This window comes from Pieris napi, chromosome 22 (genome assembly GCF_905475465.1).
Source record: "Pieris napi chromosome 22, ilPieNapi1.2, whole genome shotgun sequence".
In the NCBI taxonomy this organism is placed as follows: domain Eukaryota; kingdom Metazoa; phylum Arthropoda; class Insecta; order Lepidoptera; family Pieridae; genus Pieris; species Pieris napi.
The window spans coordinates 7,677,316-7,702,725 of record NC_062255.1 but is presented as its reverse complement, the minus strand read 5'-3'; the positions used below and the strand labels follow the sequence as shown (position 1 = coordinate 7,702,725).

General features: G+C 34.0%; 1 protein-coding gene across 1 annotated transcript in view; it reads left to right on the top strand.

Annotated features, from left to right (window-relative positions):
- Positions 1-634: 634 nt before the first annotated feature.
- Positions 635-25,410, top strand: part of LOC125061004 (nuclear pore membrane glycoprotein 210) — a 29,182-nt gene continuing 4,406 nt past the window's right edge. The window contains exons 1-24 of the mRNA XM_047666139.1: positions 635-927; positions 1,006-1,156; positions 1,234-1,354; positions 1,495-1,582; positions 1,704-1,934; positions 2,366-2,837; positions 3,080-3,165; positions 5,507-5,683; positions 6,661-6,792; positions 7,506-7,591; positions 8,094-8,257; positions 9,750-9,878; positions 10,611-10,750; positions 12,745-12,952; positions 14,613-14,732; positions 15,385-15,585; positions 16,677-16,919; positions 17,959-18,105; positions 18,932-19,042; positions 19,504-19,693; positions 20,463-20,563; positions 21,912-22,193; positions 23,456-23,625; positions 24,477-24,616. Of these exons, the coding sequence (XP_047522095.1) occupies positions 764-927; positions 1,006-1,156; positions 1,234-1,354; positions 1,495-1,582; positions 1,704-1,934; positions 2,366-2,837; positions 3,080-3,165; positions 5,507-5,683; positions 6,661-6,792; positions 7,506-7,591; positions 8,094-8,257; positions 9,750-9,878; positions 10,611-10,750; positions 12,745-12,952; positions 14,613-14,732; positions 15,385-15,585; positions 16,677-16,919; positions 17,959-18,105; positions 18,932-19,042; positions 19,504-19,693; positions 20,463-20,563; positions 21,912-22,193; positions 23,456-23,625; positions 24,477-24,616 (4,054 nt within the window). The 5' untranslated portion in view covers positions 635-763. The remainder of the gene's footprint in view (positions 928-1,005; positions 1,157-1,233; positions 1,355-1,494; positions 1,583-1,703; positions 1,935-2,365; positions 2,838-3,079; positions 3,166-5,506; positions 5,684-6,660; positions 6,793-7,505; positions 7,592-8,093; positions 8,258-9,749; positions 9,879-10,610; positions 10,751-12,744; positions 12,953-14,612; positions 14,733-15,384; positions 15,586-16,676; positions 16,920-17,958; positions 18,106-18,931; positions 19,043-19,503; positions 19,694-20,462; positions 20,564-21,911; positions 22,194-23,455; positions 23,626-24,476; positions 24,617-25,410) is intronic.

Below are 25,410 nucleotides of genomic sequence, written 5' to 3'. Positions count from 1 at the left end.
TCTACTGTATTCAGTTTGAGAACACTGACATTCGACGCATGCGCAATGGCTTAAAAGCGTCGCTTAGCCGACAATCGCTGTCCTCGTCTGACAAATGATGTTACGCGCTAACTCTCTTTCACTCTACCTTAAATATTTATTATCTTTAACAGCCAGTAGCCCTTATTTGCGGCCAGATTTAACTAAGCAACTTTATATGATAATTAATAGAAAAAAATTAGCTTCAATTTGACATATAATTAATAAAAATAGGTTATAAACGTATAAATTTATCGAAATCATACCTGTTTACACCTGGCTGCAAAGAGGTGCGGCCAGATGCGCAACGGCACCCGTGATTTTTTAGAATCTTCATATTAATTACCGTGATGTAGACGTTATTTTATTTAAATAATAAATGAACGAAATTTTTTACCAAAAATCAATTAAAAATAATTTAATTAAAAATAATTGCGGCCAAATTTTGATAGGCACCCTAGTACATATATATTCTCTTAATTATAAATAAACATAAAAATTTGGTTTTAAACAAATAGTCGATGAGCGCACCAATCCTGCAGCGGGATCTCGTACTAACAACTGTCAAGGAAAATAAATTGTAATCTGACTGATCACTGACTTGATAGTTGATATTTCATTCAAACTTCAAGTTTCAAATCTATCGGCTTAATTTGTTTGAGGTTATCGCAAGTTTATAATTTTGTTATTGTATTTAACTACAGTAATATTATCTAATATCCACATGTAACCCATGGTGTAAAACATGGATATTCAATTAAAGACTTTTTCGTTTTTACTTATTATAATTGCTAGTGCATTTGTTTGTAGAAGTGCTAAAATAAACACTCCACGAGTGTTACTACCATGGTTTGAGGATCATTTGGTTCATTTTACCTTTGAAATAATAGAAGGAGGGTGCTACACTTGGTAAGTAAACTATACTTAAATTGTGTCTGCCTTTTAAGTTAGTTCAACATGCAGAAAGTTACAATTGTTTAATTCTAGGAGTTTGTCACGCGACGACATCATTGATTTAGAAGCTTTATACGACGATGCTTGGGGTCACTGCTCCCGCAGTGCCCGAGTATCTGTATCTAAGACCTGCGTGCCTCCTGGTTCAGTCATAATTTTAGCTGAGGAAGTGGCAACCGGCGAGGTAAACTGTCCTAAACATTTTGGCGCGAATTTTATTATCACGTCTGAACTGTAAGTTCTAAGTATTTTCTGTTGTAGATATTACGAGGTGATGTTGATATTGACAAAATAACATCACTTAAAGTGATGAGTACAACCTGGAAATTATATTTGGAAGAGGCACCTGAGGCATTTGAAGTTGTTGCTTATGATGATTCTGGTAGGTTTTACATATATAAGTTTTTTCATATTAAGTTATTCATAAATTTCATACTATTGTATTCGTTTTTTAATAATAAAAAGATAAATGTAATATTTGTATAAATGGATTACTAATATGTAAGCATTATTTCATTTTAGGCAATAAGTTTTCAACATTAGAAGGAATCAGAATAACATGGACAGTGGAAAATGTTGGCAGTACCTATGGAGATGAACCTTTAGTAAGGTAAAATACAATACTATTCTTTTAGTGTATTTATAAATTATATTCAATTTAATAAGTAAAAATTAGTATAACCTATTGTAAATGTCTAAACTTTCAAAATAATATTATTTTTATATTTTAGGCTTGTTAGATGGAGTGACACAGATTATGAAGCACCAAAAGGTGTAACAGAGCTGGAATCTAAAAGCTTACAAGGCTACTCAGTTTTACTCTACGGTCAAGCAATGGGAGATGCAAGAGTAACAGTCTGTCTTGATGACATTTGTACAATATTTAATTTACAGGTTGTGGCTAGTGTTGTACTTACTCCTGCAACAGCCTATGTAGCTCCTGGTGATGCATTAAAATACAGGTACTAATTTAAAGTATCCTATATACTAATAATGTTTGGACAAAGTGGATGATTATTAAAAGTATGTCTAAATTCACAAGTTACATTGCTTTATCTTCTCATTAGATCAAATCTTATACTTGAAGTTGCCTACAACAGTTTAGGTGAATATAGTAATTTATAATATGAAAAGAGTATTGTCTGTTATTAACATAACTTTAACTCATTTAAAGAAAACACTTTTTACAGGATTGAAGCTATGTATTATTATAAACTTGTAATAATACATAGCTTCAATCCGTTAAAAAAATGTTTTCTTTAAATATGAAAAGAGTTTATTATTATATATTTATGTGTAGGATAAAGAAATCTATGTTACATCAGGGAGGAACAGAGATAAGGTAGAAATTATTAAATTGTGAAGGAGATACAAAACTTAAATTAATTTTCAGAGTTGTCAGAGCCAGAGCTGGTCGTCTAACTGTTCAAGATGTTGCTGAGACTTTGTATACTATGACAATATCAGAATCATCCATTGCATATCTTGAAGACTCCATAAGTCTTGTCAGAGCTACAGAGTTAGGAACTACACCAATTTTCCTAATGTCTGGGTCGACTGAAGTTACGACTGCATTGTTAACTGTTACCGAACCTCATAGTATCAAAGTTAATATTCGGCCAGCAAATTTAATTATACAAGGAGAAGAATTCGTTATTCACTGTATTCTCTATGATTCAAATGGACATGCTATAACTGCGGGACAGGATATTTTGATTAGACTGACAGTTGATGGTGCAGCCGATGTAGATTTATTGAGGTCTACTGAAAATGGTACGATAACTGATGCAATCGCTTTAAAGCCTGGCAGGTTTATGGTGTCTGCCAAATTGTTTTCTGTTGCTGGAAGAGGATTGTCAAAACCGGTAAGTTTGAGCAAGATTTTATTCTACTTTATGCAAGGTAATTCTTTTTGTTTAAAGTGTCACTATGGGGATGGATAACATCGTAACAAAAAGGCACATATTTCTACTATTTTCAATTTTTTCATTCTCATTGCAACCTTAGAATGCCTAAATAATATTTACCAGGAAATCAAATCTACAATGTAAATTAAATATCTTAAAATTGGATTAAGACTTGTTTATGGAATAAAAAACTATTACAGGTGGAAGGCCAAGCATCAGCTGTCGCAGTTCGCCCCTTACAAATAGTGCCACCAGAATTGTTTGTTGCCTGGACTGATTCTATTCAGTAAGTTAATTTTATAGAAATGAAATATATTAAGTGTAATCTCTATATAACGACACTCAAGGGAATGTGCCTATTTCGACGTTACAAAGAGTTACTGTTAATGGTAGGGGAGCCCAAGAGGGGATTTCGGGATTTACTAAAGCGCGGCAGATTAATATATAGGGGGATACCTTGTACCCGGTTAAGTACCTCCACAAAATATGAGGCCCATATATAAGGCCGCCCGTGAAGGAGATAGGATCAGATTAGTAAAAAAAAATTGACCATCAGAAATTCCCGAGCGCGTCAGATTAAGGTAGGGTGAGTTAATTACATCCTAAAAAGTGTATATTCCACTAATCTGACAATTTGAGAGTGACGGAAAAAAAGGGGAGGGCAACAAAGTTGTAAAGAAAAAACGTCATCTCGACATTCTCGAGCGTAGCTAATTTTTTTTTTATTTTGAAGGAAATAATTCAAGAATAATGAAAAATATATAATCTGACGATTTCCGCAAGCCGAAATAACAAAAATTCGTCGATAAAGTTAAATGCGTGCAGCTGCGTGATGCCTACATTTCCTTAAACCGATCGGAATCTACTAAACGGCGTTCTAAATATTTCCCTCAAAATTACATTTCCTGTGAATTTGAACCGATTCGGACCGATAGATTTTGAGTAATTTTGAAAAATCTTAAAAAAATAAGACATTTTTTTTTAAAAGTGGTTTCTTTATCGATCTACTTCAAAAACTAATCCGCCTTTGAGCTTGAAAAACCACGTCGATCGCCACCAAGCTGGTCAAAAGCGGTTGATTCGTTCGAGAGATATCGTGAACGAAAGAAACCCGAAAAAGTGTTTTTACGGGATTACTCCGAAATTTGTGGTCCGATCAATTAAAATTGCAAAAAAATTATGAGGATGATAAAACTGCGTCGAATGCCACCAACCGCGTGAAAATTGCTTGATCCATTCAAAAGTTATTGCGGTTTGAATATTCCAAAAATAGTGTTCTATGAAACTTCTATCAGACTTTCGAGCTGGGAGAGCTCAAATGCATAGAAATGTTATTTCTTTGAACTCAGCGAGCTCAAAATATCAATTTTAAGCGCCCAGGAATGGAATTAGCGGGAAGTTGCAGGGATGGCCCTTTAGGTGAACCGTTTTTTCTAAAAAAAATTTGTCAGATCAGGCGAATCCCTCTAGATAATCGTCAGATTATGAGACAGTACGTTTAGAACATAAAGATGAACCACATATATCTTAATCTGACGCGCTTGAGTATTTCAAAATTGCGATTTTTTTTTTGCAAAGTATGAACATGGCCGTGGGTTTGCGTCCCATCGAAATCGTCAGATTAGTGAATGAGAGCTTTTTTTTGGTGCACTTAACACTCCCTTAGAAAATCTGACGCGCTCGATAATTTTTATTTTTTTTTCATTTTCAACCCTTAAATACAACCACCCGCATCATGCAAACGATCAGATTAACATACGTACATTATTAAAAATACGTAGGGCATTGATGCTATCAATATCTGACGCGCTCGAGGATGTCCATGCAACAGTTTTTTTTTACATATTTAACAATCTATAGCCGCTTCCCCCACCAATGAAAAGGTATATATCATATAACATTTTTTTCTTCTTATTATCTAAGCTTTGCATCCCAATAGGTCTCTACGACGCTCGAGTAAATCCCCATTTAGCATCGGGCTCCCCTACCATAAATAAAAAGAAAAATCTGTATTAGAAAAAAAAAGTATATTTCAGACTATGGTACTGTATGTGTAGTTAGGTTATTTTTTTTACTTATTTAATTTATATCTTGCGATATTGAGGCATTTTCGTGATAAAGCACATGCAAGCAAGCGGAATTTTTAAGAAAAAGAACAGATTTCTTGAAAAGTTCGGTATGTATGATATGATGAGTACTGAAAGTCGAGTTTATTTCTCGCTAGGACAATAAAGCCACAGAACAACGTACACAGCTCCGCAGTTTTAACTAATTTCGGCAACTTAAAAAGTACTTTTTAGTATTGCTATCGTTATTAAGGCTGGGTGTAATGCTATGTAGAGTGTATAATTGTATGAAAGACAAGCTAAACAAACCCAAGCCGAGTGATTTCGACGCTTAGGGGGCTTTGTCGTTAATACGAGGGACGTTACATGGATTTTAAACTGTTCCATACTTAGTAAAAGTATTGGTTATATTAAAACAATATCATTGTATATAGGGTTGTGTATTTATAATACTCTCCTGAAACACTTTCTTCTTAAAGATATACTTCCAGTGTATTTTTTGATAAATCACCCAGTAAATATTGTGCATAGACCATTTTTGTATTCACTTTTTTTTTTCAGGGATATTCAACTGAAGCATCGTGGTGGTGGGAATGAGTCTGTCTCTTGGTCAGAGGGAGAAAAAGACCAGAGTGCTTTATCCCTTTCTAACAATGGATTATTGACAGTTAATGGAGTGGGACAGCTTAATGTTGGCGTGCATTTGACACAATATTCTTACATACGAGCTAGCGGCAGGTAATATATTTATAAATAATATCTGGAACTAGAAGATTTGAAGTGAAACTTCTTTATCGGCGTTGGAAAAAAATTTACCGTCACATTTTTCGGTTAGGCGCCATCTTTTTTATTTATTATCCTTTTTCCGTCCCTCTAAGTATCGGAAATCTAAACTTTTAGATTTGTATAAATATGAAAAACATTTAAAGATTAGTTTGCCACAGAATTTTCACTTCTGACATGTGTACTTTGTACACACACACTTTTTTTTATATCACAAGTAATCATTAAGATTTTCTTAGGAATTCGGAGCCCATAATACAAGTCTTTATTGCTTTGGGAAAAATTCAGAATCTAGACTCAGCACGATATATGACTGCCATATAATTTAAACGTATTGAATCGATATGGTACCAACTAAGTTAGTTTGGATGAAATGTGTTATCTTAATTAGACAGTTCTATTCCACCTGGGGCTGTTATGTACATTTTCTAATTGGGTCATGTTTTTAAAATTGAAAATTTCCCCGGTAGAATCTATTTTTCGAACCGAGTACACTTTTTGTATTCGCGGTAACTCATTTGCGCTTTCCTTGCCCCCGAAAGTAGCAGGGGTATATGACCCCACACCAGAAGTACTTGGAAGGCTCATTGGTCTAGTGGTTAGTACCCCTGACTGCGAATCCATGGGTCCCGGGTTCGATCCCCGGCTGAGACAAACATAAATGTGATGAGCATTTGGTGTTGTCCTTAGGTCTTGGGTGTTTAAATATGTATTTATATGTTTATCTATCTATAATATGTATGTATATCCGTTGCTTAGTACCCATAACACAAGCTTCACCAGCTTAGCATGGGACTAGGTCAATTGGTGTGAAATGTCCAATTAAAAAAAAATAAAAAAATTGGGTAGTTCCAATGCTTCGGGTTCGCTCTCGCCGGGTAGAATGGGCATTTTAAAATATAAAAATAACGTGTATACTTCGACGTTTTCAGAGTGTGGTCAGCAGTACCAGAGTTAGTACAAGTATCAAGCTCGGGTCACGCGCGTGTTGGCAAACCGCATTATCTTCACATCGCATTAACCGCTACTTATCCTTCTACGGGGGAACTTTATAATTTTCACATGTAAGTTCGTTAACAGATACGGCATAGCCATTTTTGGTAATTTTTGACTGCCTTCAAAAAAAGGGTATTCAGTTTGTATTGTATTTCATAATATCAGAATATGCTAAAGTTCGTCAATACATAATTTAAATCAAATCCTATTGAACTTGTGGAAAGTCTAAGTTTCATCGAAATGGTTCAGTAGTTTTAAAAGTATCTTAAGTATTTAAAGTTAGTTCAATTTTTTTATATAATTTTTGTCAGTGATAACTATCGGTACCGAGGTGATATGTGAGTTTTGATTCTAAATATAAATAAAAAATGAATCGCAAAATATTTTGCTAAGCGTAAAGCTCGAAGATAGACCAATTAGAGTAATTCTTTATTTTATTTATGCCTTGCCTTGGTTTTTATGGAATTCCCTCCAAAAAAAATGAAAAATTTACTTTTATTTAGTACTTACGTTTTTATTCATAAAAAGCGAACAGTCTCTATGGGGCATAGCAAAATGTTCCATATGTTGGTGTGTAGCTACTAAAACGGTAGGCTAATTAAAAAAATCACATAAAGGCGAAACGATGTTCGCGAGGGCAGTGTAAAAATTCTGTTAAATTAAATTTTTGTAAAGAGATAAAATTCTTTATATATTATCTGATGTATTTGATTGGTATAAGGGTTATGAATAATAACTTATCAGGTAATATAATAAAAAACACTTTTGGGTGTGTTTACAGATGCGATTGCAGTGCATTCGCAGTGTCTTTGGTTGAGGGCCCGGAGCCTTTCAATGTAACAGCGGTGTCTTGGATGAAGCCAGAGGGTAAGACAAATTATTCTCGACTCTAAATTTTACCTATTAAGACTCAAATTTGCTTTGTGTTGTACATTCATTATCCTACTAATGTTAGATCTAAATATATACTCGTTTAATATGTAGTCTTAACTCAAATAAGAAGGTATTATGTTTAAGTGTTATATAATTGAAATATTTTAATCACACAAAGCCGGAGACAATAAAACAGTTATAAATGTGTAAAAATAATGTGAAAACTTACAAATCAGGCGCAGAGCTAAACAGATTCATGCAACTTCCAATCAAGTAGCCCGCGATATACGGCACTTAAATCCCGATGGCACTTCTTGTTTCGAAGAAGTCGAGCGATTTGCGAATATATATAAACCAAATGTAAATTCATAAATAAACAAAATTTTATTAAAATAAATGTATAGCCAAAACGAGTCGTCGAAAAATCTCCATGGAATTGTTATTTAATCGTTGTTCCTTGACATTCTTTAAACTGAATTTTGTTTTTTTTTTCCAGAAGGCGCCTGTTGCGTATTAGAATGTTGGTGGAAGTCGCGAGGAGTATCGAGCGTACGCGTGTCTTACGGGCGTGCGGGCGACACGGCGCGCGTGGCCGTACGCGCTGCCCCCGCTCTGCTTTGGCCTACGAAGGCAGCGGCATTGGTTTCCGCAACTTTACCCGTAAGTTATTAATATAGAATAGATATAAAAATAGAGAGAGAGAATATAGATAGAAAAATATTTTTGGACATCTCTTAGACGCGAATGCTGCTTTTTCTCGAATTAAATTTTTAGTTACATGAATATATTTTGACGATAGTAGATATATTTTTTATTTCTAAAGAGACAAAATACATCAAAAATTTCCCAGCTAGGAACCGTTTATATTGTTAATTTCAATTGTTTTTAGTTTACCACGCTTAAAACCTTCCATAAACTTCCACAAATATTTCAAGATCATAATTAGCCAAAACGGTCCAGCCATTGTTGAGTTTTAGGCAGACAAACAAACATCAATTCATTTGTAGTAATTAAGCAAAGGTTATATTTTATGTATTGCTTAATAAAATAATTTTCATGCTAAATTGTTTGTTATCCGGGTACAAAGTTATCATAGATTTTACTTCAATACAAAATATCTTAACTATCAATTTCTGATGTCTTCATGATAAGTGCTTAAGCGTGTTACCCTCATCTCCGAGGTCGTGGGTTTAGTGCGAATAGTTTTATACAGTAGTCACTAACTGTTTTTATTTGTTCCACGTATATGTCGGAGATTGAACACGCCATAATTGTTGTGTCCGGACACCACGATGAATTGTTAAAGATAATGACGTCATATATTGGTTTGTTGGCATCGGCCATTTACTTTCGACATTAAAGTCCACTTTTTAAAGGCTTCTGATTGGTTCGGTCGCTCAATAGAACTAAGCGCTTCACCAACCAGTTCCCATATATATAGCAACCAGAATTTGTAATAAAGAGGTTTCGTGACATTTTGTGTACTCGTTCCACGACCGAACCCGAATCGACCACAGAGTCAAACGGCAGTCATGGAAACAAGTGTCAAAGATTACTTTAATATTTATTATCAATAAGTTTTAAATGTTTAAAGTGATATGATAATTAATATTAATTATTGACTTTAATTAATAATAATAATAATAATGACTATGGAGTCATTATTATTATCGACAATTGAATAATCGTTAATTTATAGATCTAGCAACATTGACAAATAGACCATTCGTATTAACGGCTTCGTAATTTGACTTTGACATTAATAACGTACTATGACAATGACAGCTGACACTAACACCATTTCTTCAATATAAATAATAAAGACTACAGACTATCAAATCGTCCTTAATTTGCAGATCCATTAATATTGGTAAATAAAATAAAACATATAACGGTTTTGAACTAATTTTACCCCGATATTACCAAATGATGATGAATGACAATAGCAGCTGATCAACACCATTCCTGAATTAAATATCAATCTGTACACGTTTGTAAAAATATAATCATTATATATGAATTTGCGCCCACATATAATATATTAACCACGGAAAAGTATCTGATCACAACATAGTGTGCCTAGTTTAGGATCAGTCTGTATGAAGGTACTGAATAAATAATAATGCTAATTAGTTATTTACTACCTTTTCAGGTATTAGCTGAAGGTGAAGCTCTGTCTCCGAGTTCGAGTGATACTCGGATAGCGCACATAGAGCCGCGATCAGGCCCACCGCCCCATAAACATCCTGACGTACAGCTCTTCACTATGAAATGTCATAGAGTAAGCATTGTTTTCGTATCTCAATTTTTTCCTAATTCAGTCGCAGCATAATGTTATTCTATCCTCGTCAAATGGACTATCCTTAGAAATTGGTCAAGTAGTGCCCAAGAAGAGCGCGTTCAAACAAACTTTTCAGCTTTATAATATTGGTATAAATCTGATAATCTTAATATATATAAATTACGTGTCACGTTTGTCCGCTATGGACTCCTAAACTACCGAACCGATATCAATCAAATTTGCACACCGTGTGCAGTTTGATCTAACTTCAAAGATAGGATAGCTTACAGCATCAATTTATACCAGCAATATTATTTTATTGCAAATATTTGTTTATTATTTGATACAATTCTAACAGATGGCGCTGTTAAAAGTACTAACGTTTCACATAAGTTCTCCTACCGTTTCCCTTGAATAGTTTACTACTATGTAATATAACAAAAACCTTAGCCACAGCAACGCTTGGCCGGTCTGCTAGTTACTATATATATTTATCTAGTCAAACATCTAAAGTAAAAAATATTTTGTAGTATTTGTGTCTTCAACTCCATTTGGATGTAATAGGCTAATTGACAGAAAAACAAAGTGTTATTAATAGTTGTAAATAATCATTTATCAAAAAATATTTTGACCTTTATCTCGTGACACAAAAAGCAAATTTAAAATTGTTTTAAAATCTTGTCAAAAAGCATATTGTGATGTGGTATTGATAAATAAATTTGTTATTTATAGAAAGGCGAAACTCGTCTAGAAGTAAGTTCGGAGGTGGATGGCGAAAGGGAAGTGAGCGATCTTCCCGTGCATTGTTCAGCGCATGTTAGCAAGATCAAACTAGAGCCTGAAGAGACGCCAGGGAACTGTTCCAATACTAGGTACATATTTTTTTTAAATCTAGGGAACTGTTCCAATACTAGGTATATAATTTTTTTTAATCTAGGGAACTTTTTCAATACTAGGTATATATATTTTTTAAATCTAGGGAACTGTTCCAATACTAGGTATATACATTTTTTTAAATCTAGGGAACTGTTCCTATACTAGGTATAATTTTTTTTTAAATCTAGGGAATTGTTCCAATACTAGGTATATCTTTTTTTTAAATCTAGGGAACTGTTTCAATACTAGGTATATATATTTTTTAAATCTAGGGAACTGTTCCAATACTAGGTATAATTTTTTTTTAAATCTAGGGAACTGTTTCAATACTAAATTTAGATATTTTTTTTAAATTTAGGAAACTCCTCCAATGCTAGGTAGAAAAATTTCAAATAATATTGTTTTCAAATGCTTACCTCCATCGGGACATTCTTGACATATTTCTTACATGTTTGTCTGTATTTCATCCAGGGGAAATAATAATGTATAATTTATGGAAAATTTATATTTAGAAATTAATATATTACTTAAAAACCTCGAAATGGAAACGGTTACAATCCAATTAAATTTTTTAGTGTAAATTTAAAAGTAATAAAATCACGTTATATTATATAAGCTAAAGCATGTATATGTTAACGTAAAATTGTAAATACCGTTAGATTGTAATTTATCTCGCGAGATTATAAACTGTCGAAAGATTGTGAACTCAAGGTACTGCTTACAATTTAACGTATTATTATTCGGTAGATTATAATCTATCGAAGTGAAATCGTCAAATTGTGAAACGGTACGCACCTCACGCGCTGATTGGTCGGCTTTATAGTAGACCGTTATATGTCCATAGAGTTAGGAATTAAACAAGGGTATCGGTCAAATAAAATGAATGCACTTCAAAAATTAGTATTTATTACTTAGTAGGTAATCAATAATTCTGACATCACATGATGAAAAAAAATATATCAAAATAAAAAAATCAGAAAAGTAACAATATTTTCTCTTCAAACACAAATTAAAATTGAAAAATTAATGAAATTTTCTTTTAGAAAAAAAACGATTACAAAATAAAATCAAAATTAAAAATAAAACAAATCGAAAACATATGAAATGTTTTTGAAAACATAATAAAAATGTTCAATTATTGTTGCACGTCAACGAGTTGTAACTCGCAAAGAACATTAGCTTTCTTTTTATTTTTTTGCAATTACATTTTTTACTATTTTCATTATGCCGGCTGTAATAGTTTTGTAACTCTATGGTAAATTCTTCCGTTTCACAATTTGACGATTTCACTTCGATAGATTATAATCTACCGAATAATAATACGTTAAATTGTAAGCAGTACGTTGAGTTCACAATTTTTCGACAGTTTACAATCTCGCGAGATAGATTACAATCTAACGGTTTTTACAATTTTACGTTGACATATACATATATAGTACCTATTGTGATTTATAAGAAATAAATATTTATATAGAAGATAATATTTCAAAAATGTAATCTACGTACATGCTATAAATAAAATGGTCCCTTGAAGTAAAATTGGTTCTTATAGCTTTGGCTCTAAACAGAATGTTTTTTAATTATTTACACTTATTACGTATACGTACAAAATGTCAAAATGAAAATAAATCATTGTGAATAATTTTTGGAACGAAGTTCCTTATCGCGCGTTGTGAAAGGGGGCTAGACGGAAAAAGTTCTTACGAAAAGTTGTCACGACACTTTTTTCCTATTTGCTATTGTAATACACCGGTTCTCGTCCGATCACCGAAGTTAAGCAACGTCGGGCGAGGTCAGTACTTGGATGGGTGACCGCCTGAGAACACCTCGTGATGTTGGCTTTTTTTTTTCGTCGTAAGATTGGTCGAGAAAATCTATCATACTGTTATGATACCAATTAACATATAAATTAATCGAAAGGAATTCCTTTCGATTAATTCGTTCCATCCGGGGGTCCCTTGACACTTCTAAAGTTTTTTTTCTGTTTCAGAGTATGGTTACGTCCAAACCAAGATGTGACAGTAAAGGTGACATTATTGGACGCAGTTGGAAGGGAATTGCTTGATGAAAATGGTCCAAGGGTGTCATGGGAAACTCAACCTAATCACATAGGAATAGAGTACAAAGCGACAGATCGATTGTTCGTTGAATTTGATGCAGAATATGATCCAGTTCCAGTACCTCTTAATTATTATCAGGTGAGATTTTGTAGAACCGTAGAGGTATTTCCATACCGCTACGACCTAGGTGCCCTCGAGAAGAGCCTACCATTCCTTGAAAGGTCGGCAACACACCAGCTAGCCCCCGGCGTTGCAGATCCTGCTCATTTACCTCCTGTCCAAATTTTTTTCCAAAGTTCCTGTTGTTTCAAATTTGTATTATCAATCCCTATCGATTTTTGAAAGTGCGACTAAGTGTAACAAAAAATTACTTACTAGCTGGTTTCCATTGTTTCCCACCGTACGATACAATTCGTAAATGTAATATATTTCACGTAGGGTAAACTACTATCGTACCCACATTAAACAATATTTTTTTAATATAAAACTGGTCATACTGGTGCATACGACAATTTTGAAACATACGATATTTTTTTAATACGAAACTGGTGGATCTTGGTGGATAATAATAATAAAGCCCGTTTTATTTCCAATCATGACAAAAACAAATTATAATATACAGCTTAGATTATTTTACATTTTTATACATTTTTACTTGTTATCCTATACCTTCAGTACCGTCGATCGGAACCCCTTCACGGGTAAAGGCCTCCTTTCTCCATTCGTTTCGTGCTACCGCTTCTATTTCTTCTATCCACCTTTTTTATGGCGACTTCTTCTTCCTCCTCTTGGTCCTTTCCATCTTGGTGGATACGATAATTTTACGGCCCTGGTACTAAGTTTTGAACACTGGTTTCAGCTGCAGTTTTTCGGTCATAGCTTCTAATTCTTAATTTTTTTTATTGTCTCTTCACTGAGACATCATTAAAAATTATGATCTAGCCTAACTTAAGACTAATAATTAAAGTCTAACCTAATTTACTAAAAGAGATAATTAATATATGAGAGTATCCAATAACTTACAATATATTTCATAAACGAATTTTTGGAACGAAGTTCCTTATCGCGCGTTGTGAAAGGGGGCTAGACGGAAAAAATTCTTACGAAAAGTTGTCACGACACTTTTTTTTGCTATTGAAATACATCGGTTCTCGTCCGATCACCGAAGTTAAGCAACATCAGATGAGGTCAGTACTTGGATGGGTGACCGCCTGGGAACACCTCGTAATGTTGTTTTTTTTTTTCGCAGCGATAAGTGAAAATTATTTTTGGAATCACTTAACTAAATTAATCGTAGTAAACGTACACCAGAATCCCTTTACAATAATAATTGCGGGGACCCTAGTTTCCTTGCAATTTTTTTAAATACAATACCTTTAAAAAATATTCATTATAAGAAATAAAAAAATAATGTTTTAGGAAAATGTCATAAATTTCTGCGAATTCAAAAATTTGTGAACTAATATCACAACGAGAACAGCTTATACAAGGAGATGAACCAGATGAGACTAAATTAAAACATCTGAACCGAAATACAAAATATGCTAATTAATTGTGCCACTTAATTTATATTTAGGTTATTTTACTATTTAATCGCTGCGTAGCACAACGACATCATCCTTCTTCCTCTTTTAGATTCCTGGTCTCTTAAAACTTTAATAGACAATGAAATATAAGATTGGTGTCGAGAAAATCTATCATACTGTTATGATACCAATTAACATATAAATTAATCGAAAGGCACTTCGTTCCATCCGGGTGTCCCTTGACACCTCTCAAGTTTTTTTTCTTTGTATAGGTGGTGAAAGCTGGAGAGAACGCCATCGGATGGTCAGGGGTACTTAAAGCCAATATACCAGAAGCAACAGCCACCGTTCAGGCGAAGGTTGTAGCGCCACTCAAATGTGAACCTAGCAAGGTAAGACTCGCAAAATCTTTAATAGGCTATAATAGGCTATTTGACAGTGTGAAATTTTATAATGAAAAGTAAACTGTATAATAGGTAATAGGAGTAATTGTTAGAATGTACGTAGATGTTGAAATAAAATACATATTTAGTGAATGCAATTTATTCTGAGTCTAATAAGGTACAACATTTTGTGCAAAAGTATCTACTTTAAGAGATGTAATAAAAGAACCTCTCGTGACAAAATTAGGAACTAAAATTGGTTGCGTTCCAAATGAGATTTTTTGATTATTGATATATATAATGTCACCGTAAAATTGTAAATACCGTTAGGTTGTAATATATCGACGTGAAACCGTCAAACAACCGTCAACCGCGCGAGGTGCGATCCGTTTCACAATTTGACGGTTTCACTTCGATAGATAACAATCTACCAAATAATAATACGTTAAATTGTAAGCAGTACGTTGAGGTTCACAATCTTTCGACAGTTCACAATCTCGCGAGATAGATTACAATCTAACGGTATTTACGATTTTACTGTGACATATATAAATGTATTTTTACTTGTAGAATTTTATCGTATTAGTAATAACTGTAAAAAAATAATATTCATGCAGGAATGAAATAATATTTTTTTTTTATTTATTTTTTTTAATTCCAGGTGAACATAGCATGGGAAAGCGAAGTAGCGCCAAATTTAGCGACCATAAGCGGCGGTAGTGGGCGTTATAACGTGGAAACACCGAAGGGCGTGTCAGCTAGCATCGACAGTGGGACGCTAAATGCCATTTTACCAGCTCCGGGCACATACGACCTCACTGTGGTTGACCAATGTGTGTATGGAGAGAGACAAACTGTTGAGGTATTACTACATCTAACACACACACTTACAACAACTCGCAAATACACAGTATGTTATACGTACATACGTACGTAACGTTACGTATAATGGATGTGCTATTCACATACTCATACACACTCATACTTAAAGTCTTCCTTATACAGTTCTCACTACATCAGGATTCTGAGATACCGGTTTTTGGTAATTAAAAAAAAAAAGGATGCGTGTACTTATGTACGCGCGTAAGAAGTTATACTTCTTTGGCATTATTAAAAATAGTTTTTAATTGCATGCAAATAATTAATTACAATTAAATAATCAAAGACTGGAAAAGGAGTCATTATGGTCAATAAAGTTCAGTTTACGTTTGAAAAATTAAATAAATAAATATTTATTATTATTCTCTTACATTAAGTGTAACATAAATTCTATTATTATTCGAATGTTGTTTTTAAATTATGTCCAATGCCGTAGCATCTTCCGTGGGCAACTTCATTCTGTTAATTTTGTGTCACGGTGCACGCGCATCGTACAATTTCACTCTCATCAATTTTTCATAACGCGCCTAAAGAAGTATAACTTCAAAAAAAATATCATTACAAAAAAAATCGTCGTCGTCAAGTCGTCGGAAATATCTGCGAACCTGGCTTAATGACGTCATACAAACTGGAGAGATAGCAAAAAAATTGAAGATGTAAAAATAAAAAATATTTTATTTGTGTACTTATTTTTATTGATACTCGTACCTACTTGAAATTTACAAATACTTATTATTTACATTATTATACAGTGAAAGAGCCGTGTTTTTTTTCATTTTCAAAGAATTGGATTACTTTGAGTACTAAATTCCGCTCTGCACTATGTATAGTCCTACCCATCTTACATACAGCACTAAATAGGTAGTTTATGTAATATTTCACCAAACAGAGAAACAATAAACACTAAAATGCGATTACGAAAGCAAGAATAATACACGTGCGTCGGCGATTGCGTTGGCAACGGTACTGGATAGGCAAAAACGGGGCGGGGTGCGGGGAAGCGCCAGGGGAAGCGCATTCCAGCGAGGTTCGCAGTTATTTCCGTAGAATTATATGTGGAAAATCGTTTTTCAGGTGAATATAGAAGAGGTCCTAAGCGTGGAAGTATCGACCGCTCGAGCAATATGCGTAGGCGCATGTGTTCCCATCACGGCGTTGGTTAAGGGTGTCTCACATCGATATCTGACCACAAGCAGGCACCCTGAATGGCGGAGTAGTGGGAATGTGGTGGTCAAAGATGGTACCATTTGTGGGGTTACAGAAGGTTCTGGAAGAGTTAGGGCTATGCTTGCTGGTGTTTGGAGTCCGGAACATGAGGTAATAATACATTTTAATATATGTATGTAATACAATCCAGTAGCGCAATAAGGGGGCATTCAAGTATTACGTAACGCAATTTTTTGGAGATTATTGACCCCCCCCCCCATGTAACTCGCCGTAACGTTTTTCAGTACCCAAGTATAGTAAAACGTTTCGTGACCACCTAGTGACTCTTTAGTTACTATTATGTGGTGTAAGTCGAAAAAAATATTAACAATAACGCGTAATTTAGTCCCCGCCCCGCATCGTAACGTTTTACAAAAGGGGATCCCCCCCTTCCAAAAATACGTTACGTAATACTTGAACCCTATATGGGTCTCGGCATCCGATTTTATCAGTTTCTTGGTCATTTTTATTTTATAGTGCGCAGCCGTGATTCGATCGCACGGCTTATGGGATGAGGGTCGCCCGCTTAAGCCACTAGGCCAACACTGCTATTTTTTAATATATATTGTTTTATGATAATACATGGGTCCTATTGTTTAACAAATTTTGAATTTCGGTTGAAAACACAGTTTAATTTAATTAGCTTATAATTATATATTTTTCAGGCACCAAACCACTAAGGGGTTTTTTTGGTGTTTTCTAGTCTTAGTTTATTTATTATGTTTAAGCAATATCATTTAAAAAAATTACAATCAATTGTTACATTATTATGAAATGTTATTTCAGTATGTTAAGTAGTATTAATGGTTGCAGTTCTTAAGAGTTTATTACGAATATCTTGGCGATAAAAAAACGTGAAGTTATTTTTGCCGTTCATAATTAGTGTTCATAGTTACATTTATGAATACATATATTATATTAGTTTGATTTAAAAAATCGTTTATAAGCAGAATCCTATTAACTGAGATAGGAAAGTGTCATACTGTGGTAATTTTATAAAATCACTTTTATATACATATTTAATTTATATTTTTAGTTGAAATTTGCCATACATAGCTGTAAAAAAATTGTAAGCTAAAGAATTATCTACTCAAATAAAATAAATAAGTTACTCCGCCGCACCGACCAAAAGTGACTTTCTTAATTACAGGTGACAGTATTCCCAAGTCTCCGGATTGTTCCGGAGAGATCTCGTCTCCCACCTGGAGCTAGATTGCAGCTGAGACATTCCGGTGGACCTCCAAATCATCTAGCAACATTCACTTATAAATTGATGCAGGGAAATTCCTTTGTTGAGGTAATTCTACACTTTTTATTACTTTGTATCATATATTTTTGTATAACTTTAAATAATCTGTGCAAACATTCTATGACGATATAGTAAAAATAATTTAGAAAAAATAAATAAGTCAAGTACCTTTAAAAGCTACACTTAGGGAAGGTTTTTAATATCTAGAAATGCGTGGACTTATATCTTAAAAACTACTAAACCATATTAATTATATATAATATAATTTAAAGAAGATTCATAGAGAAGTAGGGAAGGGGATGACGGGTCTGGGCGTTACTGCATACGATTTTTTGCATTTTCTGAGAAGATTTACTATGGTAATATATATATATTTTTACCATAGGAAAGTGGAGATTTCAACGAACTGAAAGCACACCAACTTTTTGAAAAAAGCTGAAATTTTGACGGGTGAATTTTCGATTGAAAATTAGGGTGCTTTTTCGATATTAATTCAAAATAAGGTGAAAAAATTATTATTTCAAATCAAATAAAATACAGCGTATTAAAGACATAAAAAGGTAAGTTTTCACTAAAGTTCGTGGGGAAAAAAATAAATTTTGTAAAAGATAAAAATTAAAAACCAGAAACTTGGTTTTTTTAATTTTTCACGTAAATTTTGAAGTAATGTGAAAAATGTGTAATGGGTAAACACAAAAGTTTTAGATCTTTTTATTACCCTACAACTTTGCCATTTGAGTTTTTTCCATAGGACTTTTAGTTTTGCCGGAAACCGAGATAAACCGTTTTTTACCCTTAAAACTCCCGCCTAATAATTTTCAGGTCAAAATGTTAACTCCTTTTTTGATGTCGGTTAATAGGTCTTTCATTGCAGGTATCACACACGGGCGCAGTGCAAGGCATAGCACTTGGTGCATCTCGTATATTGCTGGTCGCCGCTGACATATCTAGTGTCGAACTGGCCACTGCTGAAGCGGAAGTTGAGGTAAATGACACTGAGAACGCGAACTATGACACCCGTTTGACAATGTGACAGGTGACGTTACATGTGTTTGACATGCTGAAGTCACGTAACGTTAGGTCTTGTTTCTGCGTCATTTTTTTTTCTAGAAACACCGTTCAGTTATTGGCCAAACTGGTAGGAAGCTGGTGCCCATGGAAAACACTTAAAGTAACCTAGTCTCCCATTCCATAAAAAAAACAGAAGTCATTTTTAGCCTTAACTCTCGACTTGGAATCTTACCCACGATTCGTTGTGACGTTCATAGTATAAAAGAAAAAATTAAAAGCTTTTACTAGAAATCTTATCATTGATGTTGATAGGTCGTTCTATATAAAGACGTACCTATATGAATAACGAATTAAAGTCCGGTATTTGTTACCATGGTTACCACGTAGTTTAGTCTATGTTTTATAATTATGTATCTTTTTAAACATTGTTTTTAGGTGATACCAATATCAAATCTACGCGTACGAGCCACAACACAAACACTGTTAGTGGGGAAACCGGGGCGTGTGTGGATAGAAGCGGCCGGGTTGGGCACGTCGGCCCTGTTAGCCCTGCATCCCCCTCCGAAAGCAACTTGGTCTTTACGGGATCCGAAATCAGCTATATTATACACTACACATACTATAGGTGAGTTCTTGAAGGTTTTTTTCGAATATTCATTAATAGTTTATTAAGGGTGTGTGTAAACGTTTTGTTCAATCACTTGTCTGACGGAACTATAGCGATTTGATTGACTATCTATATTTAATTAACTGTCTAGAGATTCAATTAACACTCTGGTTTATCTACTTTACTGCGACATATCATGTAATAGATATTTTATTAAGTGTTTGTTAGTAACTCATAGCAATATATATTTCTTATATATATTACTACAATTCTTTTAAAGTTATCATCGGACGTCGAGGCATCAAAATTCCACCCGTATCACCTCGAAGTCTCAACTGAGCGTTATTTAAGGCAGTTTTTGTCAAAAATTTGAAACCAGCTGCTCACTGAAGTATTTCTAAACCAATTCGACTAGAAAAAAGCGTAAAAATTCTTAACAGGCCGGCAACTTGTGAGTCCTCTGTCAATGAGAGTTCCATGGGCACTTACATCAGTTTACTCTCCTGACCGTTTTGCCCCGTGTTCTATAAAAAAAATCAGTGGCGCTACAACCTTTTAGGTCAGATTTCTGCATCTCTTTTGTGCATACCAAGCCAGGAGCCCAACACTGCTCTAATCTTTAGAAAGAGACTAGAGAATATGGTCATCGTTAAGTGCTATCTCTGTCGCACTGTGTATTTGTTCTGTTAGTTCGGAAATGCGGTGATTGTACTGTAATGAAAAACAGGTAAATATTTAAAGTTCGGTCATTTAAATTATCCTTAGTTATCTGTGGAAAATATTTCAGATATGCTGGAGAGATCTTCAGCCGAAGGTTTATCAATTCGCGTGGTACCATTGAAGGCTGGGGTAATTGCTATCGACGTGCGAGTACGGAATATGGGACAGGTACTTGTTATTTATAATTCGTAGGTCCGTATTCTAGAACGTCACTCCAACTTAAATTTGCTTTCGAGAGCTGTCAAATAATTTTTGATGTTATACTTTTGGCGCGTTTGGGAAAAATTATGAGAGTAAATTTTTACGATGCGTGCGCACACTGTCACAAAATACCGACACCTTGAATTTAGTTTTAGTCAACATTTTAGTTTTTTCTATTGTTAATGTCGTTTTTTCTACAAATGTAAAATAAAAAATTTGAAAAGATTTTTATCTTGTTACGCCAAAGAAGTATAACTTCTAACGCGTGTACATAAGTACACACACTTTTTTTTTCTATTTGTACTTTGCCATATTTGACAGTGCTAAAGCAGAGATTGTCACTTGAGATGTCTTTTGAAATACTAATGGTTAATAAAAAAAATGTGTGCATGTACCAACTAGTGTACACATGTCAGAAGTGAAACTTCTTTATTTTTCGAAAAATTATCTACTATATGCAACTTTACAGAAATTGGTTAAATACGCTTAAATACGATAAAGTTTTACAAAAGGCTTTTACTATCATACTAATAATACAATAATTTCATTTTACCTTATTACTACTAAGATTATTATAGAATTTCATGAATTGTAATAGAATTATTACTATCATTGCTATCGTTATTATATATATTTGTTATTGATGGCTTCGAATCTCTTCGAATCAACCGTGGTAGGGACAAGGAAAAAATGGCGCGTAACGGAAAAATGTGACGCGTAACCGAATAAAGTGACGGTAAATTTTTTCCAACGCGGATAAAGAAGTTTCACTTCAAAAAGCTAGCGGTGCTACAATATAACCGCATTGCATTAAAATAGCCAAAGATTTAGGGCATATTGAGTTGTTTGTAGTTGGTTATTTTTTTTTTAAACAGAATGAACCATTAAGCAACGTGCAAGCAATTCTTTTTGTCTATGTGCGAATTTATCACTCGCTCGTAAGGTGAAAAAAAAACATCGTGTGTAAACCGACTTAGACCCAAAAATCTCCCCAAAAGTCTATTTAAATTATGACGCCCAGACTTAAAAGATTGTAGCCACTGGTTTTTATGTATTTAATATTCTTATATCTAAATATCCGACCGTCTTACAAAAATACTATGCAGTGATATGGTGTAAGTAACATAAAAAATGACGTACATAGCAAATTCCACCTTATAAAACACAAAATAAAAGATTTCTTAAAATAATTTTCTAGACTTATTTACTTCATTATCCCAAAAATAATTGTTTTTCCTTATAATTAAAATCATAAGTAGCGAAAATAAATATGAAATTTGACTGTTTCGGAATTACCATAAAAATAAATTTTCAGATATCAGACACGCGTTCTTGGGACAGCACAATCGAGATTCTCGGTGTATCGGAGATCAGGACTTCAGTGGATGGTTTACCTCAAGAGATGTCCGCCAATCGGCTTTCTTTAGCTGTCGGGGCTACTGTCAAGCTAAACTCATCTCCTAGAAGCAACTGGGTCGCGTATGTGGAGGAGGCTTTTGATTTGAGGCCGAACGGGGAACTAATAGCACTGAAAGCTGGACACGGAGTCGCGGTGGTGAAGCATAGTGATGAGAGGAACGGTATACATAGGGAAAGTGTGAGTATTTTTTAACCGACTTTGGAAAAAAATGTATTGAATTAGTTTTGGCGTCTGTTTCCTCGATCAATGTTATTCAGGTATATGAGTTCTGAAAGTTGATTTAAGAATCAAAGACATGTTTATGATACGGGAGTCATGTGATAAGCCAAATTTACCATCTTGATGTAGATTTATTGTATACATAGTCAGATAAAAATAAAGTTTACAATAGTGGAGGAAACATATATCTAATATATAAAATTCTCGTGTCACAATGTTCGTTCCCATACTCCTCCGAAACGGCTTGACCGATCCTTATAAATTTTTTATGCATATTCAGCAAGTTTGAGAATCGGCTACTATCTATATTTCAAACCCCTAAGTGATAAGGGGTGACACCCCAATTTTATTTTTATTTTTTAGACAATTTTTTTAATGATACGGCATACAAAAATACATACAATACATAAAACCCTTAAATTTCATCTACCCTCTACGATCAACTTATAACTTGAATTGTGAGGTTTATATAGAGAAAAATCACAGAAAAACAGAAATAGAAAAACAGCCTGATTTCACCGATTTATTTCAATACAGCCTTGCGCTTCTGCAAGGCTGGTGTTTGTATAGGTGTACTTATTAATATAATATACATATGCATAATTAGTTTTTTATGTAGTGATTTTTTATTTAAATTTGAGGACCGATTATACTTATTCAATCAATTGACATTTACATGACAAACGATTCAATATACGTACACACGACCTTGTTTGTATCTCTAAGGCCCAGAACACACGGTGAAACGTAACTGCAACGAAACTGCAACTTCTAGTTACTTTTGAGTTGCATCTAAGTTTCTGCCATAGATTCCGTTGAGAGACCACACATGACGCGACCAGTTTGAAACCGGTTTGGAAAGCGTTGCAATTCAGTCGCATTGAAACCGTCGTGCAGGAAACTCGCGTTGCGTTTCATCATCGGATTTGGCTTCTTTTGTACAAAATGGATGACGACGAACAAAAAACATTACATTTCTGTTAGAATTGGAAACTTTTCCACTTCTAACAGAAATGTAATGTTTTTTGGTATTATATTATTAGCTATATTTGTCTGTTCTCAAAGAAAACCGAAATGATTGTGGTTGCAGCGTGTGTGGAAAATGGTTGAAACTGGTTTCAAATCAATAATTTCAAAAGGGTTTCGTTGCAGTTGCGTTTCACCGTGTGTTCTGGGCCTAAGTGAAAAGTTAATGCAATTAACACTTATTTGTCGTACAGATGATCCACGTGGAGGTATCAGTACCGCATTATTGTACGGCCGAGCCAACGGGTGAAGACGAATCATTGCACGTGGTTCTGCGTAATTCTATTGGTCGAGAGCTGATCGCACCTCAGGCGAATATGAGCGTTCTAGCCCCACATACGGCGATTGTTCGTCGATCTAGCGGGTAATAATCTCCTCTTTCAATTTAAAAAAATATCATATAGAACTAAGTATTTTTAGTAACGAAATGTTGTATTGTAAAAGAAACGTACAAAAACGGTACATTTCTGAACTGTATAGAGTAATTAAGAAAAATATATGTCAAACTGATTTTATTTGATGAATTTACATATAGACAATTAAAATATACAGGACACACATGTAAATTTTTTATTATTTGTCAAAGGGAGTTCAAGTATTACGTAACGCAATTTTTGGAGATTATTGACCCCCCCCCCCATGTAACTCGCCGTAACGTTTTTCAGTACCCAAGTACAGTACTGTACTCAAGTATAGTAAAACGTTTCGTGACCAACTAGTGACTCTTTAGCTACTATTATGTGGCGTAAGTCGAAAAAAATATTAACAATAACGCGTAATTTAAACCCCGCCCCGCATCGTAACGTTTTACAAAAGATGTTATCTTTTATATCATAATATATATAAATTACGCGTCACGTTGTTTGTCCGCTATGGACCCCTAAACTACCGAACCTATATCAATCAAATTTGCACACCGTGTGTAGTTTCATCCAACTTAAAAGATAGGAAAGCTTACATCTCAATTTATACGCAATATTATTTTATTCCAAAATGTTTGTTTATTATTTGATAGTCACAATTCTAACAGATGGCGCTGTGTTAAAAGTACCAACGTTTCACATAAGCTTTCTACCTTTCACATAAGTTGTCCTACCGTTTCCCTTGAATAGTTTACTTCTATGTAATATAACAAAAACCTTGGCCACAGCAACGCTTGGCCGGTCTGCTAGTATATTATATTTATTTCTAATCTGCTCTATTATAACCTTTCAGTGGTCTTGGAACTGAGTTACTTCTATCAGCGATTGACGGCAATGGAGCATTTATGGGCTTCCAGAGTTCCATCGGAGGCTATACCGTTACAGATGAAGTTTGGATAGCTGCTTCGGAAACTGGAGTTAATAGGATTATAGGTATTTTATCCATTTTGATTTAATGGTTTTTTAAATACGTAGAAATTAATAAAATTTGTTTAAGAAAATTGTATGTTTTATATGAAACCCGGACGGAATATGAAAATCTTGTCTAAAACTTACTTTAAATTGGCTAGTCTATATATGTATATATATATATAAGAAAAATGGTCTTCGTTTGAGGCTCCTTCACGCCTAAACCACTGATCGTATCGACATGAAACTACTGCCATTCGATGCGAAATTCCTAGGTTTATGGCTATTTATTTTTAAATTCCAACGTTCCTTCATTTTTTTATTGCTGTTTTACTTTTATGAATATTTATACATACGGACTTCACCGCGGAAACATTCGGGGAGGCTTCCTAGAACCTCGACATTTGTTAAAAACTCGATTTTCGAAAATTTTCAATTTTCTTATCGAGAAGTTAAAAAGAAGAATAATAAAAATATGAAAAAATAATAATAATGAAACATAAAATTTTATTTATTTCCAATTTTAATTCGCCCAGCAAAGAGGGCTGGAAACGGCTAGTGTTAATATAAAGTCGTAAAAAAGGCACGTGTCTATGGTTAGAATCTCAACAGTTGACTTCATTTGAGCACTGTCAAATGTGAAAATTTTGAATGGAAAAAATAGGTTTTGGAAACTAGATTTAAGATTTAGTGATGGTTTGGAATACGGACCTCAGACTCTGAAGCATAGCATATCTAGTTGTTTTTTTGAATTGGTAATTCGAGATTCTGGGATAAATACTCCTTAGTACAGTAAAATAATTAAACTCCTTTAGGGT